Here is a 23,151-nt window from a genome sequence, read left to right on the forward strand (position 1 = left end):
CTGATGAGGGTTTGGTGAGGAGGTCTGCATTCCAAATCATCCCAAATGTGTTCAATAGAGTTGAGATCTATTCTCTACATCAGGAGATCTTCCACTCCAACCCATGTAAATCATATCTTCATGGAGTTACTTTGTGCACACGGGTATTGTCATGTTGGAACAGGTTTGGGTTTTCGAGTTAAAGTGAAGGGGAAATTTCATGTACTGCATCCAAAGACGCCCTGTACAATTGTGTGCCTTCAGCTTTGCGATAACATTTTGGAAAAGAGCCACATATGGATGGGAAAGTCAGGTGTCCCAATTCTTTTTTACATAGAGTGTACCTCGATGATCAGAGCCAAAAAAATGCTTTTATTGTTAAAATGATTTCCACTTTCCACTGGTACTTGCTACTGGGAATTTAGCGATAAAGGTTTGTGGACACCTGACCAATAAAATTTGTATGTGCATTTTGAACACTTCATTCCACATTTACTGTGATAATAACGTGCATTTTTGTGGAAGATGTTCCTCTAGATTTTGGATGGTAGATTTGTTTTCATTTAGAAGCAAGGGCATTAATAAAGTAAGGTATTGAGGATGAGGCCTGAGGTGCAGTCAGCATTCCATTAGATCCCAAAAGTGAACAATAGAGTTAATGTCAGATTTATATAGCAGGCGACTTAAGAACTTACAATCCAATCCATGTAAAGCATATATTAAATGGTGGTGTGGTGGGTCATCTCTTATCCCAGAGATCCCTGATGTCTGTGTTACCTTCTGGTTCCCCCTTTTAGCTAAGCTGCCATAGCGAGCCTTGCCGGAGTCCCAACTGCACAGTGACATTAACTTTCATACAACAATAAGTACACATAATAATCTATATCCTTCTCTTCCTGTCACCCCTCTTCTCTCTCTCTCTTGGTTGAGTTAAACATGCTCCTGAGGTTCCAGTGACCACTGTTCCTGCCCCTCTTCCCTCCGCGGATCTTCCCACTTCGTCCAGGCCTGCCTCTGGATAGTGTCCTCTTCATTTGGAGGCCACTCTGTGCAGCTGGACACGGTTTTTCATCAACACCTTGGGTGGTTCCATGAAATTCCGGAGTAAGAACGGGCGCTTTAGATATGGATTTGGACTGTAGTTAATGTCAACAGTCTCCTACACTGACTCAGGACTACAGTTTGCTTCTGATCACCAGAAGTCTGGTTCCTCTCAAGGTTTCTTCCTTATGCCATCCCGGGGAGTTTTTCCTTGCCACAGTCGCCACCGGCTCGCTCATCAGGGACAAACTTACACTTATAAAGAACATGTTCAATTTTTATCACCACATTATCTGTGTAAAGCTGCTTTGAGTCAATGTTCATTGTTAAAAGCGCTATACAAATAAAAATGAATTGAACTGAAAATATCTTCAGGGAGCTCAAATTGGACACAGAAACATTGTCATGCTGGAACAGGTTTGGATCTCCTAGTTCAATGCTACTGTATCCAGAGGCATCCTGTACAATTGTGTGCCTCCAACTTTGTGGTAAGAGTTTGGTGAAGAACCACATATAGCTGGAAATGTCAGGAATATACTTACACTTGTCTATCTAGTGTATAATGGAGTTGACAAACTATATCAGGCTTACCTAAAAAAAAAAAAAAAGACTACATCTTTTCCACACTATAATCATAAACTAACGTGACCACAGTATAGGTTTGGTGACAGACAGCTGTTTTTTACTATTTCAGAATCTGCAGGTTTCCTGGCAGTTTGACACACAGCTGTATAAAGTTTTCAGAGAATAACGTGAAAAACAAAAACCATCCAGTGAGCAGAAGAGCTTGTTTGTGTGAGATTTCAGTTTGAGCTGACAGAAATGCTACAGTAACTCTTTACAATTGTGGTGACTAGAAAAGCATCTCAGAGCTCAAGTCATCAAAGCTTGAGGTAGATGAGCTTTAACAAGAGATAATTAGAATCGCTTTTTTTTGCCTTTATCTTTGATTGGAAACAAACTCAGTGCTCAGAGCCTAGGTGTAGATCCTAAAAAAGATTTGGCCAATGGTCAGACTGTATAAAGGAAAAAAACAATTATTGGTAAAACAGAAACTTAAAAAAAAATATTTTCAGTTACTTCCTATAACTAAATCTATAGACGTTCTTAGAAATGCACAGGGACAGTTTATGGGAAACACAAAAACACACACAGAAAGACATAGAGCAGCTAGGTTAAAATCAGTAGGGCTGAGTTCCTTTTTAATGGTGTCCATTTAGGACATCACAAAAGATTTTGCATAATTTCTGACATTGCAAATATAGGAATCTCTCATCTTGCTTTGTCCCGTTTCAGGCACGTATCTACCATAATCAAAGACAGAGATAGATGGGGGATTTTTGTAAAGTACCGGATGCTACACCAACAGAACATACAATAATGCCATTTTTGTTTTTTTGATTGTTTTGCATAAATTCTTTTACAAACGGCATTTCTTCTATTCCAATGGATAAAACACAAGAGGACATATAAAACATGATTCCTGACAAAAATAGAAAACACGTTGCACACTCTTTTAGTGGGATGTTTTGCTACGTAAAAGACATTTCCATCTTTAAATATATATGTGACAAACACGAACACTGAATCAGTGTAGCATATTTGATCTCAGAACAGACATTCAAGTCATCGACATGGACATGAGAGCTGCTTTTGGATTCAGTCGTTGGTATCAAATGTAGAACCCCAACCCTAATTTTAGTATCAAGCTTTTTTTCTTCTTCTATAATGCTGGAAAATGTACCAGTACAATTCTGTGCAAGGGTTAAAAAAGGAGTGATTGGGGGAATTTTCACTCCTAAGTGACGTCTGTAGAAACTTTGGGATATGTCTGTTAGCGGAGGGTGTTCTTCTTCCATCACTACCTGTGGATGGGTAGGTGCAATCCGTTGAGGGACGATAAGGGAGGGTGGTACTCCAGCTGAGCCAAGAGAGAGAAGTGATCGGAGGGGATGTGCGGATGGGGGCATCCGATGATGCAATTATCCACCAACCATTGGGTGTCCAGAGGACCAAGCAGGCCCAGCACATTCATGTGGGTCTTGGAGAAGAAAATATAATCGATCACACCCTGGAACGAAAGAAGTGATGGCTGTTAAAGAATCGGTTAATGCATTTTTATTTTTATATTATTTATTCATTTATTGAATTATTTGCGAATACCGCTTTCATTATACTACTCAAGTACTGATGGTGTGTGAAAAAGAAGAACTCTACAATACAGTGGTACAGATGCAAATAAATAAATAAATAAACAATGGTGACGGGATAAAAAAATTTGACATCACCAAATTGAGCTAATTGGACAAAAACAACTGGCAAACAGGCTAAAACACTTTTAACCCTTTTTTACACGATATGGATTAATAGCATATCAGCATTCTGGAAGGATTTTACAAGGATTTCTTTGGAAACATCTTAAGGAGCTATCACAGATTCTTCCTACCGTCCGTCCTACCAACATGCAGCGTAAATACGAGAAGTTGCTATAGCACACATCAACAATCAATGCTGGAGAAAATGTTTGCAAGGCAAGCAAAATCAACACATCAGAACTACCAATGTGGTTAAGGTTGAATTAATCACTGTGGTAGATCTGATCAAAATGCAACAAAGCATTTGAGGTTTGCCAGTAGTTGTGTGTGGGGAGCAGGTTTGTGTGTTTGTGCGCGATTTTAGAAACAAGTAGAAACAATATATATCAGTACTTAATAATCATAAGCATAACAAAACAATAAACAGTAGCAAATGAACAATATCAATAGTTAGAAAGACAGCAACTATTTTCAGAAGTTACATTCTTCACTTTTAACACCTTATTTATAAGCTATTTAACTTTGGTAAAGCCGGGAATCGAACTCGCGGCCAGTACGCTAACGACGTCATAACGAATAGCTCACGCATAGCACAAAAAACGAAACATTTCCTAGCGTACTCAATGTTGTCAAAAGGCACAAACAATTTTTGAACGTACATAATGAAAACAATGACACGTCATGACACGCTTAAAATAAAGAGGACAAATAAACAATTATAATCACGCCACCAGATAATATATTTGGTTGGCCCACATAAGCCATATTACTATACAACTTCCCGAAACATAATTACGGTTATAACCCGTAAACAACACGTTAAATATGATCAAAAGCAAATTTTTAGATGCACGCATTGTTGCATTTTGATCAGATGTACCACAGTGATTAATTTTACCTGAACCACATTGGTCACTTCATAACATGAACATTTACCCAGTTTAATGTTCTTGATGAATAGCTACTATTGGTCCTTAACAGCAAGGGATTCTGATGCAAGGCATTGAAAACATATTATAGCCATGAAATCAAAGCCAATCTAACCTAATAGACTTGTGTATGAAGACCTGTATGCTTTACATGGCATTATTTCAATGAGCAAACATAAACAGAACTAAATGATATCCCTGACTGATTAATACTAAGTAGTTTACTCACTTTGGTATGAAAATCAGTATTAAAGAGTACCATGTACTTGTCCTATAATAACATAGATTTAATACTCAAGACAGTATGGAGGACACGGCTTTGAGATTTCAGTGCTGGAGACCCAGAGTCTAGCTCAGGTTTCAGATTTCAGCAGATACTGTATGTATGAGGGTAGAAACCATACTAGAGACCTACAACTCAAGACCAGAATTGGGAAGCCCTGATATATAACACGGCCCTTCACCTTAAAGTCATAGGTGTAATTAGTGTAAGGCATCAGATTGCTCTCATAAGCGCTTTTCAGCTGGAAACTGTGAGTGATGCTGCCGTCCGGTTTGCCGTTCTTGCCGTTGCAGCTGAAGTTGTTCAGGCATTCGCTGTAACGTAGCTCTTTGAAGTCTTTGTGATTTTCGGCGACCCCGCCGTTGCTCAGGTATTCCACCACACCTTCAAAAGCATCACAAGTAACGCATTACAGCGCAATCAAAAGCTAAAATGAATCCAGTTAAGCAACAAGAGGCAATTTTTAAACAAAAAATATTTTAAAAAATTAAATCCAGTTCTAGTTTCATTACAAAAGGAACATGAAATAGAGAAGCACCACAATTTAGAGCAGTTAGTTACACTAGTGGTTTTTATTGTGGTTTGGTTTAGTCAAGTGGGGTCTAAATAAGGCTTGGAAATGTCCCAATATCCAGTAACACATGCCCTTATGTAATACTAAACACCACAAATTGCTATATATATATGGCAAAAGGAAGATTTATAGTCTAATGTACTTTTGTAATTTACTGAAACATGCTGCCTTGCAATAGCTACTCAAATAAAAAAAACTTTTTGTGGTGCAGGAGGTAAACTGGCCTTTCCTTGCCTATGTAAGATCATCTCACATCTATTTTGATCATACCAGAGTCTGGGAGTGAGTTAAGGTCAGCACACAGGACAATAGGAATGGAGCTGGAGTCGGAGCTGGCTGAGGTAGACCCAGTGGAGCTTAATGCACTCTCTACGATGCTCTTCAGCTCTGACAGGAACATGACGGTCTGGATGAGTTTGACGTCCGAGTACTCGGGGTCCCAGTGCATATGAGCGTTAGCCACCAATAGAAGCTGCTTGTCTGTGGGTGCTTTCGAACCTGCAGTACAAAATTAGTACAATATCCTTAAAAAGCACATGGACAACATGAAGTGTTCGAAATCTGTTAAAGGAAACTCCTCATTGACTACAATACTCTTTACATCAGGAGATTCCAGAGCAATCACATTTCCTCCTCCTTCTATCAAGAAGGAGATACAGGAACATACGCACCAGAACCAGTAGGTTAAGGGACAGCTTTTTTCCATCCACCATCACCCTACTGAACTCTACACTACACCATTAGATCACTGTATAAACACTGTATATAACTTCTGTACAATTAAACATTCAATGTACATATTACATACTGTATTTCTTTTATACTCCTCTTTCTCTACACATATTGTGCTTTACGTACTTCTGCTTTTTACTCAATGCCACTATCTCTAATCCATACAACACAGCAGGTCTTACCACAGTCCTGTAAACTTTCCCTTTCACTCTTGCATTCTCTTCTATCACAAATCACTCCTGCTATCACTCTTCTCCACCCACTCCACCCTGCCTGCACTCTTTTCTTCACTTCTCTAACACACTCTACATTACTTTGCATTGTTGATCCCCTAGGTACCTGAACTCCTTCACCTTCTCCACCTCTTCTCCCTGCAACCGCACCACTCCACTGCCCTCCCTCTCATTCACACACATGTACTCTGTCTTACTCCTACTGACTTTCATTCCCCTTTTCTCCAGCGCATATCTCCATCTCTAAAGGCTCTTCTCAATCTGCTCCCTACTCTCAACACAAAACACAATATAATCCGCAAACATCACAGTCCAGGGAGACTCCTGTCTGACCTCGTCAGTCAACCTGTCCATCACCACTGCAAACAGGAAAGGGCTCAGAGCCGATTCTTGATGCAGTCCAACCTTCACCTTGAAACAGTCTGACGTTCCTACTGCACACTTCACTGCTGTCACACTGTCCTCATACATGTACTGCACCACCATCACATACTTCTCTGACACGCCTGACTTTCTTATACAATACCACAACTCCTCTCTCGGCATACTGTTGTACGCTTTCTCTAAATCCACAAACACACAATGCAACTCCTTCTGTCCTTCTCTATTCTTCTCCATCAACATTCTCAAAGCAAATAATGCATCTGTGTTGCTCTTCTTCAGCATGAAACCATACTACTGCTCACAGATGGTCACATTTTCTCTCAGCCTGGCTTTCATTTCTCTTTCCCATAACTTCATGATGTGACTGATCAACTTAATTCCCCTGTAGTTACTGCAGGTCTGCACATCTCTCTTATTCTTAAGGATCGGTACCAGCACACTCCTCCTCCATTCCTCAGGCATCCTTTCACCTTCCAAAATCCTGTTAAACAATCTGGTTAAAAACTCCACTGCTATCTCTCCTAATCATCTCCACGCTTCTACTGGTATGTCATCTGGTCCAACTGACTTTCCACTCTTCATCCTCTTAATCACTGCTCTCACTTCCTCCATACTAATCCTATCCACTTCCTGCTTCACCATCTCCACACCATCCAACCTTCTCTCTCTCTCTCTCTCTCTCTCTCTCTCTCTCTCTCTCTCATTTTCCTTATTCATCAGCTGCTCAAAATACTCCTTCCATCTTCTTAACACACTCTCCTCACTAGTCAACACATTTCCATCTCCATCCTTTATTGCTCTAACTTGCAGCACATCCTTCCCAGCTCGGTCCCTCTGCCTGGCCAATCTGTATAAATACTTTTCTCCTCCCTTAGTGTCCAACTTCTCATACAGCTGCTCATATGCCTTTTCCCTGGCTTTCGCCACATCCCTCTTCACCTGCTGCCGCATCTCCTTGTACTTCTGCCTACTTTTCACATCACTCTCTCAATCCCAATTATGTTTTGCCAACCTCTTTCTCCTTATGCTCTCATTTCACCACCATGTTTCTTTGTCTTCCTTTCTATTTCCAGATGTCACACTAAGGACCTTTCTAGCTGCCTCCATTATCACTTCTGCAGTAGTTGCCCAATCATCCAGCACCTCTTCACCACCACCGAGCCCCTGTCTGACCTCTTCCCTGAATCTCACACTACAGTCTTCCTCCTTCAGTTTCCACCATCTTATTCTTTTTTTTAGTCTTCACTCTCCTCCTCTTCTTCTTCACCTCCAAAACCATCCTACAAACCACCATCCGATGCTGTCTAGCTACACTGTCCACCATCAACACCTTACAGTCTCCAATCTCCTTCAGGTTGCATCTCCTACATAGAACATAGTCCCCCTGTGTGCACCTTCCTCCACTCTTATACGTCACCCTATGATTCTCCATCTTCTTAAAATAAGTGTTTCATCACTGCCATTTCCATCCTTTTAGCAAAATCTTCCACCATCTGCCATTCCACATTCCTCTCCTTAAAGCCATACCTACCCATCAACTCCTCATCACCAATGTTCTCTTCACCTACATGCCCATTGAAATCTGCCCCAATCACCAATCGTTAATTCTTATGTATTACATCTACCACTTCATCTAATTTATTCCAGAATTCTTTCTTCACCTCCATCTCACAACCCACTTGTGGAGCATAAGCACTGATGACATTTATCATCATCCCTTCAACTTCCAGCTTCACGTTCATCACCCTATCAGTAACTCTCTTCACCTCCACTACACTCTTCCTTCAGAATCACCCCTACACCATTTCTCTTTCCATCCACACCATGAAAGAACAGTTTAAACAAACCTCCAATTTTCTTGGCCTTACTCCCTTTCCACTTTATCTCCTGAACACACAACATATCTACCTTTCTCCTCTCCATCATATCAGCTACCTCTCTCCCTTTACCAGTCATAGTACCAACATTTAAAGTACCACCCCGAACCTCCACTCTCCTACACTTCTCATTTACATTTACATTTACGGCATTTGGCAGACGCCCTTATCCAGAGCGACTTACAACTGAGCAGGGGAGGGTTTTAGGACTTTTGCTCAAGGGCCCAGCAGTGGCAGCTTGGTGGTGGTGGGATTTGAACCTGTGGTCTTCTGATCCAAAGCCCAATGCCTTAACCACTGAGCTACCACCTCCCCGGTTACTGATAATAAGTACAAAAAGCAATTTGGACATTTTCAAAAGGACAGACAGACAGACAGACTTCTCCTTTTCCTGCCATCTCTGTAGATGTCTTCCTCCTCTCTTTCAAAGTGTGACAAACATGCAAAAAATACAAAATCACGCTACACCACTGTATATACCTTACTGTACATTCTGCCTAAAATTTTACATAATTTTATATAATATATATATAGTGGACTTATTTAATTAGCTTGCACAGTTTTTAATGTCATAACCTTATAACCTTCTACTTGTACTTCTCAACAATGTCCTCACATCTCTGCACTTCTATAGATTCTGTCTGTCTGTCTGTCTGTCCTTTTGAAAATGTCCAAATTGCTTTTTGTACTTATTATCAGTAACTGGAAAGCATTTACTTAACATTAAAATGTTTTAACCATGTCCATAAGAGACTAAACACCTTGTCTTTATAATTCTTCTCATTTTCACATCAATGACATTTTTCTTCTCTGTTCTGGAATGAACCGGTGGTGGAATGAACTTCCCCTAGATGTCCGTACAGCGGAGTCCCTGGCTATCTTTACGCAAGGGTTGAAGACCTACCTCTTCCTGAAACACTTAAATTAGCACTTTCCAAGTTTGCTTACTGAAAATCATGAGTTATAGTCTGATTTATATTAAGTTTGTAATCTAGTGTACCAGTGTATGTTTAATCATCGCTAGAGACTCAAAGCACTTTTGTACGTCACTCTGGACAAGGACGTCTGCTAAATGCCGCAAATGTAAATGTTTTATTAATTTTTTTATTTGTGAGAAAAAAATTGATATTATTCATCATGATGATGATGGTGCAGATGAAAGCACCATAGTCTCATTTGTGAGGGTGACACATTCCTCAATATCAGAACTGATCATGAGTAATTATCATAATGGGAACTGCTGTGTGTCAGCCTATAAAAGAGTAAAAAAAAAGCATACATAAAGAACTACTTTCACCACATTTCTGATCAAACTGAAGTACCACATTGATACTAGATTGAGGCAGATGATTTCACCAAAGAACTTGATTCTTTCCTGAAACCAAAAGTTCCACTAATAAACCAAGCTGTCAACCGTAATGCTGGTCTACAGACAACAGTTATTTCCTGTGTGGTCACATTATTATAGCGATCTGATGAATCTGATGTGAATGTCAACACTGATTAGCAGAGGAGGTGCTATAAGTGGTTCCTCTGTGGTTCTAAAGCAGGATGATTACCAGAAGTTACACAAAGTGTTAAATGACTCAGTAATGCCTGAGACAAACGGAGCATGTTCACACCTCTTCATCTGATGCTGATCAAGTGTGTGAAACCCGCTTTAAAATGTACAGTTGTCATATATATATGTGTGTAATGACCTAAAAAAACAAAAACAACTTATCAAACAAAAACAAAAAAGAATTCTCCCTCCTCTCCTCTTTTACATTTACAATTAATTTCATTTGAACACAGGTTCAACATGGTTTGAGTTATGAGGGACAAGTAAAATGGGGACTTTTGAGTTTCTAAAATAAAAGAACAAATTTCAAGGAGTGGAAACTGCTTTTCTTTTTCTGACATACTCCCCTTCTACATTTATACACTTATCTTAGAGTTGAACTAACTGGAAAGATTCGGCATAGAAAGATTTGTCGGAAAGTCTGAACCATCTTAGGTAAGCCTAAGGACATGTTGTGCCATCTTGATTAAAGGTCTCTGGAATGGCCTGCGACATGTGCGCCACCTATCGCTAATAGGACACACTAGCCATGTGACCATCACTCTGCTGAACATCTATTAAGGGGAACTCGACTGAACATCTTTGAGATGGAACTCAAAATGCACACTAGGCCTCTACAATAGGGTTTCAGAATTCCAGGAATTTTTAAGACTAGAAACTTTCTAGGGGAATTAACGGGAATATATGAGAATTAACAGGAATTAATGGGAATAAACTGTGAATTTACAAAAATGCCAATAAGAGGGAACTTGAAGATAGTTCTAAAAAACCAAACAATTAAACCATGTCCCCTACTTGCACTCTCCAAAACATAAAACAGATAATGCACACAAAATAATGTCAGAACATGTCCATCATAGCGAGAATTCACATAAATTACATAAATATTACATAGATTTATGTTTAAAACTTCCTTGTGCTGTTTGAGCAATTGTGCAACAAAATTATTAAAACAATTAAATCAAAGTAAAGAAAAAAAAAAAATCTGTATTAGTTTGCATGCATGTCAGCTTATAACCGTACAAAACGTTTATATTTATGTATATGACTGTATGATACATATTATATAAATGTCCCTAAATTTCTAACTAATTCACCTAAAATTCCTGTAATTTCCCATTAATTCCTGGTAAGTTTTCAACTATTTCCAAAATTCACCAGCTGAAGTTCTCACCCCTTTGTGACCCTACTCCGCACCTGACACCAGTGCCTGACCTCAGTAATGCTCCTGTAGCTAAATGAGCACAGATCCCCAATCATCTAGTGACAAAATGCAGTTATAATAACCAAGCAAAGACTAATCTATAATGGGATGTTCAACAAGCACCCATCAGTGTGACTGGTCATGTGTCCACATACTTTTGCTATATAGTGTATGTGGTTAGATTTAGCAAACATTATCCTATTCATCATATAATCAAATAGACAGCGACCACCCCTAACTAAGGTCAACGACACAGAGGTCTGAGGCCTGCTGATGTTACCTACTAATGAAAGCTTTAATAAGAAATGCTGAATTTGTTATTTACTGCCATCTACTGGGAAATAAAACAACTACAATATTAGCAGATGCCACGGAACAAAAAATGGAAAATAACCGTCCATAAATTCACTACATCCTGACAGTTCTTTGTGACCAATAGTCTCTATATAAAAGATTTATTTTAAGTCTTATTTATACAGCCATTATCAATTTGAACAACCACTAATTAGACACTTTAGTTCAATGTCTTTTTCTAAAACTGCTCAATTACTGAACTTATAACCTGGTATTTGGTAAATCCCAGATCAACAGTTATAGAAAGATTCAGTCCAGCCAGTCAGTCACCAACAGTCATGCCACTGATGTAAACATTATCCAAAGCTGGATTTTATACACTGCATAATAACTAATAACATATCTAAACTCCTAATAACGTTCTGGGTGAATTTCTTACTCTATTCCTGCCTGGTTTAAACTGCATGACCCTTTTGTAGGTCTTGATTAAAATCGTTCCACGAGTTATATGCGTACCTCCAAACAGCTCTTTCTTCACCTCTAACAGCACGGCTACTCCGATGTTGTCTTTGGTCATCACCCGATTCAGCATGACCTCTGAGCCTTCCGAGTTGGCCATGGCCACTTGATTAAACTCCACTGTGTGTTTCTGAACCAGTGCAAATCTAAAAATGACCAATTTAAAGAGAAAAAATAAATAAAAGCACTGACATTTCCCCCATAATAATAACAATATAATAACAGCAAAAACATGGACTCACTTTTCTGTTTTGAAGAACACAGCACAGCCGTCCACATGCTTCCTTTCCTGCTCGGACACGAGTTTGGCACGAGACTTCGGACAAAAATACCCGTCATATCCACGCTCCTTTAGAGTTTCCAAAAAAAATGTGTAGTACTGCTCTGTTTCCACCTCCTGCACAAAACCAAATGATTATGCGCAAAAGCTCAGATGCTTCGAGAATAAGGCATAACTACTATATTTGGACAAAAGTTTGTAGACACCAGACCAGGAGATGTTCCAAAATATGTTTGGAGTGTGATTGTGGAGATTTGTGCTCATTTAGCCACAAGGGTTTTAGTAAAGGCAGGTACTGATGTAGTGTGAGAAGGTCTGGGGTGCAGTCAGGGGTTCCAATTCATCCCAATGGTGTTTAATAGGGTTGAGAGATCAGAGAATTACAGCAGGACACTCGGGATCTTCCACGTCAACTCATGTAAAGCATGTTTTCATAGAATTCACTTTGTGCACAGGGTCATTGTCATGCTGAAACAGGTTTGGGTCTCCTAGTTCAAGTGAAGGAAAAATTCAAATGCACATCCAAACATGTCCTGTACAATTGTGTGTCCAACTTTTGGTAACAGTTTGGGGACGAACCACATATGGCTGAAACTGTCAGGTGTCCCAATCCTTTTTGTCCATATCATGTATATGAAAATATTTATTTTACAGCAAATTATTTAAAATTTTTCATGGGCTTTATCTCCACCGAAGCCCATGCCTATAAACTTTAAAATGCAACTTGATTGCCTCGTTGCACTTAAGGGATGCAGAGGAAAAAACTTTTGTCTCATGAATAAAAATAATAACTTGTGTAAAAAAAAAAAAAAAAAAAACACGAATCACTACAACAGTCTCTTAGAAACTGTGTGCTTTAATAATTGTAATTATTAGTTATGGGATATACCGTGATTTCCGGACTATAATGCGCACCCACTGAATTTGACAAAGATTTTTATTTTGAACATAAATAAGCCGCACCTGAGTCTACACTGAAACTAATTAACTTTACACAGGCTTCAATAAAAGTCAGTGTCTGTTACATGGTGTAACGCGTGAAATATGTTGTGGCTTCTTTAAGAGCAGAGCGGCATTTCGGGAATTGCCTGCCTCAACATTTTTCCGGTATTACTGCATGTGTGCAAGACCGAGGAATATGTCCTTTTTATTTTCTGATGCTCATTTCTAAGTTTCTTTGACTAACCCGTAACACTGTTGCCAAGAAAAATAAAAAAGCACGAGTTTTGGAAACCTGTCTGTGCTTATATGATTTTATTTGCAACTGGAGTTAGCGAGCTCTCCCTTCACCCAGACTCAACGCGTTACAACGGCTTGTATCTAAACAGTAGCCTACCAAGAAAGTCATTGTTCACTGTCTTCCTCCTTCCTTTCATAACTATTTCTCTCGGGAGTTTATCTTTTGGCATCGTCGTGCGCTTGAAGTTTGTGAAACCGGGAAAAACCCATGGAAAATTAACAAATAAGCCGCTTCGTTGTTTAAGCCACGGGGTTCAAAACGTGGGAAAAAAGTAGCGGCTTATAGTCCGAAAAATACGGTATACAGCTGTTTTTTTTTTTTTTATGCCGGCTCCTGGCTCACATACCTGCAAACTGATGATGTCAGCATCACAGCTGGTGATCTCCTCCATGATGCCTTTCTTCCTATACTCCCAGTTAAGAGCCCAGGAAGGACAGTAGCCGTACAGCTGCCTTGTTGCATATTTATCACAAAGCACGTTGTAGCACATAACAGTGAAAACAGCTGGAGAAGAAAAATTCAGAATATGATTTTCTTTTCTTCATCATTTAAAAAACGTGTAAATAAAGTAATCACAAGAAATAAAGCACAATAATACAAGACACAAGGAAAAAAACAGTGATGTAGACATGCCCCTGTTATTATAGATTAAAAATTAAACATATACATCAGCATTTACTAAAGTCCAGTTAAACCGTAATTGGATGATCATAAGCAACACAAAAATCCCATCATATTGTGCTTATTAAGATAATAGAATGCAATAAATACTATAAATAACGTTATATATTGTCAATCTACTGTATGGTGCTATTGCTTATCTACTTCACACTATTATACCCAAATCAAGCCACATATGGTGAAATCTTTTGAAAATTTGAGCTATTTAATATTTTATATTTATGACATTTACATGTTCTATTGCTCTTCACTACGATGTTACACCCTCTGTAGTAAACAGGTACATGCACAGGAAGTCATTTGGAAATCAAGTATGTTGGAGGAGCGCAAACAAACAAACAAACTGCAAATAAAGAATTTCATACAAGGGAGAATTAAATTAGAGAGCAATTAGCGTAAGTACAAAGACGAAAGCATTGGGGTACTTTGGTTAGGTTGATAACAAAATTACAGTTTCTATTAAAAGTTTGGAAACACCTAATCTTTTTTTTGAGACACGAGTATCTGCAAGAGTGAAAGGGAACGTTTATAGGACTGTGGTGAGACCTGCGATGTTGTATGGATTAGAGACAGTGGCATTGAGTAAAAGACAGGAAGTGGAGCTGGAGGTAGCAGAGCTGAAGATGTTAAGGTTTTCGTTGGGAGTGATGGGGATGGACAGGATTAGAAATGAGTTTATTAGAGGGACTGCGCATGTAGGGTGTTATGGAGACAAAGCAAGGGGGGTGAGATTGAGATGGTTTGAACATGTGCAGAGGAGGGACACGGGGTATATCGGTAGAAGAATGCTGAGGATGGAGCCACAAGAAAGAAAGAAAAGAGGAAGAACAAAGAGGAGTTTTATGGATGTGGTGAGGGAAGACATGCAGGTAGTTGGTTTGAAAGAGGCAGATGTAGAGGACAGGGGTTATGGAGATGTATGATCCGTTGTGGCGACCCCTAATGGGAGAAGCTGGAAGAAGAAGAAGAAGAAGAAGAAGAATGTCCCTTTTGTTGATATATAACAAATTAGGTAACACACAAGAACTGGACAGTAAATAAAATTTCTGTGGACAGATGAGAGCAAATTGGACATTTTTGCCTCTGAGAGATGAACTTATATAAGACAGAGATAAGGAGATAAGACTCTTACACCTACAGTCAAACATGAAGATGGAGGTTTAATGTTTTCGGGTTGTTTTGGAGCAGGGAAGGTTGGAGACATATTCCGGGTAAAATAAATACTGAACCAACTGGACTGTGGTTACTTCATCATACAGCAAGACAATGATCTGAAGCATACATCCCAGTTCTATAAGTGTTATTTAGAGAACAAACAGTCATTTTGTGTGTTATATATCATGGTATGGCCTTCCCAGTCACTGCGCCAAAATCCTACTGAACTGCTCTGGGATGAACTGGATCGCAAGAAACTAGTGAAGAACATAACTGGTAAGTTTTACAAGAGGCATAGCAAAGTATGACAAACAAACTGTCAACTATCATGCAAGAGGAGAATTTTTCACCGAAAATAAAGTATAGCATCTGTACATTTATATATGTTTTATCAATGTAAAGCTTCATACTGTTAAGTTACATCTCTTACAGTGATAAAACACGGGGTGTTTCCAAACTTTTTTACAAGCAGTGAACATTTAAAAATTTTAAATTAAGTTTAATAAAAATTAACTTTTATTATCTTAAAGGTTTTATGATATTAATCTGGTTTATCTAAAGCGCTTTAGTAAACACACTCGTATAATGACTCTGGCACTAAAAAGTCTTATTGCAGGTTAAATAATATTAAACGCTCACGAAACAAATGCGAAATGTATTTAACGATTTACAGCTAAGAAGCTAACTGTTGTGCTTCTGTTGTTGAACTGGTGCTGGTATAAAAAGGAAAACAATTTCACATAGCATCTAAATACTAACTAATCCATTAGACTTTTTGGATTTTTAATGGATGATTTTAATAAAATACATACTGAAAATGTCTAATTCAGTATTAATGAGACTGTATTTCCCCTGTTTGTTTGGTTTTTTTTTAAAGTGTGCTATAGGTCCTCCCAACAGAGTTTTTTTAGGCTGATGATATTCCAAGTTTGCGATCTAGTGGATCAGTGTTGATACGTCGCTCTGGATAAGGGCGTCTACAAAATGGCATAAATGTAAATGTAAATGCAAATGTACAATGTCAATACAAATGTCAGCAAAGTTATTGTTGAGGAACATATGAAAGAGCTGGCAGAATGTACCTGTGGGCATCGTTTGGTCTCGTTCCCTCAGTGTGATCCAAGGTCTTTGAGGGAGTTGTTCTGGGTGGACTGATTTAAAAAGAAATAAAACCACACACACACACACACCAAAAAGTAAGTATTATTCATGCATAATTATGACTAAATGACCACTTAAAAGATCTGCCCATTGTTAAGTATGTAAACTCATCAACAGAGACATCACCTGCAAGATTGTCTAGCATGTAATTCAATAATTTTCTTGTTCCATCAGGCTCCTGGTAGAGGTTGAGTATATCCTGGGACAGTGGGTTACCTGGGATTATTAAACATCACATTAAAAAATTTGTAAAATGATTAAAGCTGCACATAAGCTTTAATAATATATACAGTGGAACCCCGATGTACGAGATTAATTCGTTCCTGAAAAACGCTTGTTTTCCTATATTATCGTACTCGCATGTTAATTTTCCCATAAGAATTAATGTAAAAGCAATTAAACCGTTCCCCGACCTCGGGCGATCGCTAATTTCAGCCCTTTAGAAAATGTTTTATGCTCAATTTAACACACAAATATACTTGTGACAAAGTATAAACATAAAAAATAATAAATTATAAACAAAGAAATAAATAACTTTTTGTTCTTTATTATTGTACTTACTGTTAAACCACACATGCCATATTGCAGACAAAGATCTCGTGCTTTCCTACAATTTCTTTCTTTATTTCTTTTTATAACCTTCTTTCCAGCACTATCACTACTCTTCTTGGGAACCCATGATGCTAAATTTATAGTGAAATAAAAATAAACACTATAAATAAAAGACAAAAAGCACAATATTCACACAAGAGAACGACAAGAACACACTCGGGACGAGGTCTATGAAGCGAGTGGGCATGAAGCGTGGGGACGGAGGTGACGAGCGACGTGCAGAATGCGTGACTGGAACCAAAGGCGTCAAAAGAAATGCTTGTCTTCACAAAATACTAGTAACTAGTAATACTAATACTAGATTTTTACTAGTAAAACTGCTCGTACACCGATATTCTCATACTAAAAGGCACTCGTACGCGGGGGTTCCACTGTATAGTTTCTAGGTGAAATAGGAAAAGACCTGCCTTTGAGGCCGAGAGTTTGTAAGCGAAACAGTCGCCCAAGTTCGTAAGGCAAAACCCGTAAACAGTTGTTGTTCAAAAGTAATTCCCTGTGGAAATCATGAAAAGAGCTTTATAACATACACAAGAAAGAATTCATCAGGAATCCAATGGTTTTTTTGACTGTATCATTAATTCAGACCATGTTCCCAAACCCATTGACTGTTATAAATATATCAATATAACTGAATTAAACCGCTGTTTTTTTTAGATGTTTTTTTTTTTGGACAGTGACTATAACTGTTATGCTTATATGACATATAAATGGCATACAGTAATCATAACATGTTCATGCACGGCCTTTAATATAAAGCTGTCTCTGGAAGGTACTCGACAAGAGACAGTCTAAATACTGTGATAAGTCGCTCTATCAATCATTAGAGATTAAGCTGTTTGTACTGTATTTGGTTTACTGGCAGATTAAATAGCAAACTTACTGTGACTATTTTTCAGTCTGAACAAGTCCTTTCTGTACATAAATACAATCCTAAACATCCCCTTAATATATGCATGATATTTGCTAGTATAATATAAAAAGTATACAAAAAATATTTAATATCCTTTCATTATTTCATTTCAGCATCATTTCCTACTGGTCCAGCATTCAGGAGATGTGAGCACATGTCGTAAATAATTGATATAATATATCCCAAATCAACTAAATGATAGAATGTTGATTATGCTAAAAACTAAACTCCACGATCTGCTTGTACCTGAGAGACACCATGTTGCCAAGTTCAGCTGGCAGGCTGCGTAGTTTGTTAGAAGACAGGTTTAGATAGACCAGGTGAGGGAGCTTGGCGATTTCAGGTGGAAGTCGGCTGAGGTTGTTGTTGTTGATGTGCAGCGCGGTCAGATGGGTAAGTGTCCATAGCGAGCTGCTCAGGTTTCTCACACGCCCTGTGCAAAATCATTAATGGAAGAATTGAACTTTAACAGAGGTGAACTTTAACAGGCTATAAATAAAAAATGAAGAATATTCTGACATAACAGAAATGTAAGTCGTTTTATCAATTCAGTACAAGTTAGATTTTACATATCTAACAAATGGACTCGAATAGAAAACAAAAAACAGCAGAAGGACTAACCGGTAATCTCTAACTCGGCCCAGTACGACTTCTTCCCACTGGCTGCCTCCTCTGCTGACATGATAGTGTACAGCCTGCGTGGGTCTGGAGGCTCATATTTCTCCTTTGGCATACCTGTTAATCTGAACAACGAAAAGAACATAAAACCTGTGCCATGTGCACACATAATCCATACAAGCTTTTGCTTAAGTCTGCAATCAGACAATAGATAAGACAAACTATGTGTTTCTAAGAAAGTTCATTATACATATTAATGTTTAGTCTCAGCCTTGGATGCTTCAGACCCAGGCCACAGATATGACTGACTCTAGGCATTTACGTGTATACAAAACTTTGAACATTTGTTTAAACAAAATACCGGTGTGGCGGGGTGACGTTACAATAGAATAATTTCACAATATAGAACTACATATTGAACATTCTGCCTTCAAGTGCTGGTTAGATCAACAGTAAAAGAGTTGGAAAAATGGAGAGCTATCCAGGTTAATGCAAGTAAATTATGGGGTGCCACAAGGTTCAGTTCTAGGACCCCTGTTTTTCACAATATACATTCTTCCCTTGGGAAATATTATTAGAAGGCATGGGATTAGCTTCCACTGTTTCACATTTAGCTCCTAAACTTTGGAATAGTTTTCCTGACAGTGTTCGTGGCTCAGACACACTCTCCAAGTTTAAGTGCAGATTAAAGACGTATCTTTTTAGCAAAGCCTACACATAACATACGTCACATATCATAACCTTATGCTCCAATACATCTGATTAAATGCACTTTATCAACTTGTGCTTGTTAATATTATGAACAGCAGCTACGCCCATTCCTCTCCATTGCTTCTCTTTCTCTCCCCGTCTTGAGGCATCCTGAGGTTGCTCCAGCCCCAGTCACGTCCCACCTTATGAAGATTGTGGCCCTTTAAAGAATTAGATGCCAACCTCGCAAACATACCAAACCATCTAGAGATGTACCAGTGCCAATTGGATCCCACTTCATGTGGAGTTTGGACACTAGACCTCCTTGAGTGTTTAAAGGCTCTGGCATAGAGAAGCTGGTGTTGGATCTGTGATGATCGCAAATGTGGAGCTATTTTATGAGTTGATCAGTAGCTCCTGGTTCTATAATCTCAAATGACTGCATAAGACTGTAGAAAGAACATTACTCATAATATTACATTAAAGTGCTCATGGTAGTTCTCACTCTCTGGTGTTTTGTATTGTTTTTAGATTTATAATCACACTCTTGATGTCACCCAAATAAGGATGGGTTCCCCTTTTGAGTCTGGTTCCTCTCAAGGTTTTTTCTTCATAATATCTAAGGGAGTTTTTCCTTGCAACAGTCACATTGGCTGCTCATCAGTAATAAATACACATCATTCACCTTAACTGTTAAATTCTGTAAAGCTGCTTTGAGACAATGTCTGTTGTGAAACGCACTATAGAAATAAACTTGACTTGACTTATAAATACAATCCAAATAAATAAATTTTCCATTACACTGTTCATTATGTAAACCTTTCAACAGCTGGGATTTTGTTAATTCGATCTCGAAAGTGTGTTTATGTACTTGTGCATTACATGCATGAACAAGCAACCTTCTTGGTAATTTACAATTGGGTATTCTGAATTTTCCGAGAAGATGGTATAAAAGTGGAATGTAATATTACGTAAAATGAGAATAAGTTAATGCATGTTCGGACACCAAAAACTTTACAAACTTTTTGCTGGCAGTAAGGTAATAATTCACATCTTGCTAGGAAATCAGAACGGGCTCAAAATACACATAATCCCACACTCAAGTCAGGTTTCATCTTATAAACTGAGGTCTGACATCTGAAAAGCATTGAGGAAAAAAAAAAGTACTTGCATGCATCTAAATGTAGTAATGTATTATATGTGTAATAAAAATGTACTAGGCACAGCAGACAAATAACTTGCAGTCGTATCTCTGTATTTGCAATTAGTTAAGCAGCAGGCTGCTGCTACGCTACAACTGTCCAACTGGTCGGTATGCAAGAAACTACAAACAACACTTCTAAACACTGCAAGTAATTGCCTCATTTGGGAGCAGGGGAAGCTCATAAAGCAGTTTGAGCAATATGAGCTCATTTACTATGCGGCTCTCCAGGAGTCGTTGCATAGCAGAACAAAAAATAGACGCACTTTGACCAGTGCAATCACAGGAGGCAAAATCCACGCTCAGCTTTAGGCCATGTCAAACCTTTCCCCAACAGACTCGTATCATCTGTACACACTGTAACCTGATTGGCCGGATACACACACTGGGCACTAATGCTGGACGACAGCTGAAACCTGATCGCAGGAGTTTCAACAGGTCAGGGGGCTTAAAAACAAGCCCATGTAAAGAGTTATATATAGATTATATATATATATATATATAATATCAACATATAAACTACATATTACTATCAGTAGTCCTTCGCTTACTCTTAGAATCCTATATATGGGTTTGTGGTCTGTTTTTAACAGATGGTCAGCTTTTACCATTGCACATATGCTTTAAATACATTCAGCTACTAAACCTTTAAGATCCACCACATTGTCAGTGGTAAATGTTCCTCAATTTCTAAAACAGGGATGTGATTGTGGATCTGCAAGGCTCTGGAACAAACACACTTATTTCTCTTTGTTATTTGTCAAAATATATGCCATATGTTCATAGCCTTTGGGAATGGCTAAGTGTAGCTCATATGTGTTTGTATGATTTATCTGGTTATTTTTTGTTTTTTTTGATCAAATGCCAAAGTGATTGCCAAGCTGATAGGACTATGTTGACCAGCTGATAAAGTGCTGGAAGAATTTAAAAAAGCAGTTTTGTATTACTGCTGTGAATGCAGGTTATGTTAAATAAATATAATACGACAGTAATAAAGGCTCAAATATGGACTTATCAACAAAAAAAGGTGCAACAAATGATTTATCCCCTTCACTTGAAACAAATAACCTATTTGACTAGTACAGTATTATTTACGAACACAATCAATCAAGGTGTGACCTGAGGAAAAGTGGATTGAGTAGCTGAGAATTCCAGTTTCGCCATTAAGGAGATATTTATAAACCGCAATGGATAAGGATGTCTGCTAGAATGGCATAATTGTAAATGAAAACTGACGTCTGTTTGGAAACGCTTGGTTTCCTATTATCCTGGGGCAGAGCTTCATAAAAAAACGGGGGAGAATCGTTATAATGTTAGATCAACTCCAAGCTGTATGAGGTTCGAGAGCAAAAAACTGAAACACTAATCGTAGCTAATACACCTTTAAAATTATTACTATCTAATTATTAACTAACTACCCTCTGGCAAAAAAATGGTTAAACTGTTGAGCAGCTCGGCCTGTATTTTTTTAATTAAAGCTGGAGGTTTCAGCATGGACAGTTTGACCCACTTGGTATATATTTTGGCAAAAGATAACTTATAACTATGATGGATTTTTCAGGAAAAAATAGAAAGTTGCACTGGAACACACACATTAATCATACAAAGACAATGTAAAGGCTATTTCTCTCTCTCTCTCTCTCTCTCTCTCTCGCTCTATATATATACACACACACTGTATATTACATTCATGGATAAATGTTTGAGGAACCCTGACCATTAAGGTTTGTATGTGCTTTCTGAACATACCATTCCAATGTGAGTCCTCAATTTGCTCCTATAAGAACCTCCACTCTTCTGGGAAGATGTTCCACTAGATTTCGGAGTGTAGTTGTGGAGATTTGTGCTCATTCATGGTGTTAATAAAGTCATGTACTGATGTAGAGTGAGGAGGTCTGGGGTGCAGTGAGCGTTCACGTTCATCCCGAAGATGTTTAATAGGATTGGAGTTCAGAGCTCTATAGCAGGCCATTCAAGATCTTTCAACCCATGTAAACCATATGTTCATGAAGCTGGCTTTGTGCACAGGAGCAGTGTCATAGGTTTGAGGCTTCTACTTCCACTGAAGGAATACTAAATAATGCCATGCAACCAGAGTCTTAAGACTTTTGTGCATATAGAGTCTATGTGAAATTTAAGGGCATGTGCTTAGAAGTTATAAGTGAAATACTTTAAAAAGGAAAGTGGAAGTGAAGACAAAAAGTTTTTTGAGGTTATTTGGTCACCAGCCGAGGCGGGACAGGTGAACTCATACACAGACAGGCTGTTGTACAGGCGAATAAACCCCCAAAACGATACGTTTCTATTTATTTTTTAATATTAAATAACCCGAGAGCATTGCCCAGGTCTCTTCCTGCTGTCTGGTGGTTACAGGACACTTGTACCGTTAGCTAGCACGGCTAAGTCTCTCCTAGGGATCAGTTAGGCAGAGTGACAGCTGCAGGACAGCACACAGCAAACACAAACAGCGTCCTGGAGCTCAGCACTATATGTGTACCTGCATTGGGGAGATGGAAACGCAGAAGCTGAGCTGAGATCTTTCCAGACATGCAGCCGAAGCTCGTCTTCTCCGCTCTTCAGGCTCCTACCCAGACAGCTGGAAGGACAACAATCATGGCTTCGGCTCGACTCGCGTCACTTTTTTTCCCACCGCATCTCGCGTTACGCCCTCGGATTGA

At 38.6% G+C, this 23,151-nt stretch overlaps 1 protein-coding gene across 1 annotated transcript; it reads right to left on the reverse strand.

Annotated features, from left to right (window-relative positions):
• Positions 1-2,195: 2,195 nt before the first annotated feature.
• Positions 2,196-23,150, reverse strand: cnot6l (CCR4-NOT transcription complex, subunit 6-like). The gene is made up of 12 exons (XM_046841815.1): positions 22,971-23,150; positions 18,586-18,707; positions 18,211-18,397; positions 17,462-17,547; positions 16,569-16,658; positions 16,364-16,432; positions 13,792-13,949; positions 12,168-12,322; positions 11,923-12,071; positions 5,392-5,619; positions 4,729-4,931; positions 2,196-3,091 (listed from the first exon to the last, which is right to left on the reverse strand). Exons 2-12 carry the CDS (start codon positions 18,695-18,697, stop codon positions 2,882-2,884), a joined length of 1,647 nt encoding a protein of 548 aa, XP_046697771.1. The 5' UTR covers positions 18,698-18,707; positions 22,971-23,150; the 3' UTR covers positions 2,196-2,881.
• Between the last annotated feature and the right edge of the window lies 1 nt (position 23,151).

Source organism: Silurus meridionalis, chromosome 27 (assembly GCF_014805685.1).
Source record: "Silurus meridionalis isolate SWU-2019-XX chromosome 27, ASM1480568v1, whole genome shotgun sequence".
Taxonomy (NCBI): domain Eukaryota; kingdom Metazoa; phylum Chordata; class Actinopteri; order Siluriformes; family Siluridae; genus Silurus; species Silurus meridionalis.

What these genes read in the sequence shown, in the direction of transcription:
- cnot6l (XM_046841815.1), bottom strand. Translation starts at nt 18,697, where the DNA reads ATGCCAAAGGAGAAATATGAGCCTCCAGACCCACGCAGGCTGTACACT. An exon ending in GGCAACATGGTGTCTCTCAG is followed by an intron (nt 17,548 to 18,210) that starts GTACAAGCAGAT and finishes TGATTTCCACAG; the next exon opens with GGAATTACTTTTGAACAACA. An exon ending in TAACTCACTCCCAGACTCTG is followed by an intron (nt 4,932 to 5,391) that starts GTATGATCAAAA and finishes ATGCTTTTGAAG; the next exon opens with GTGTGGTGGAATACCTGAGC.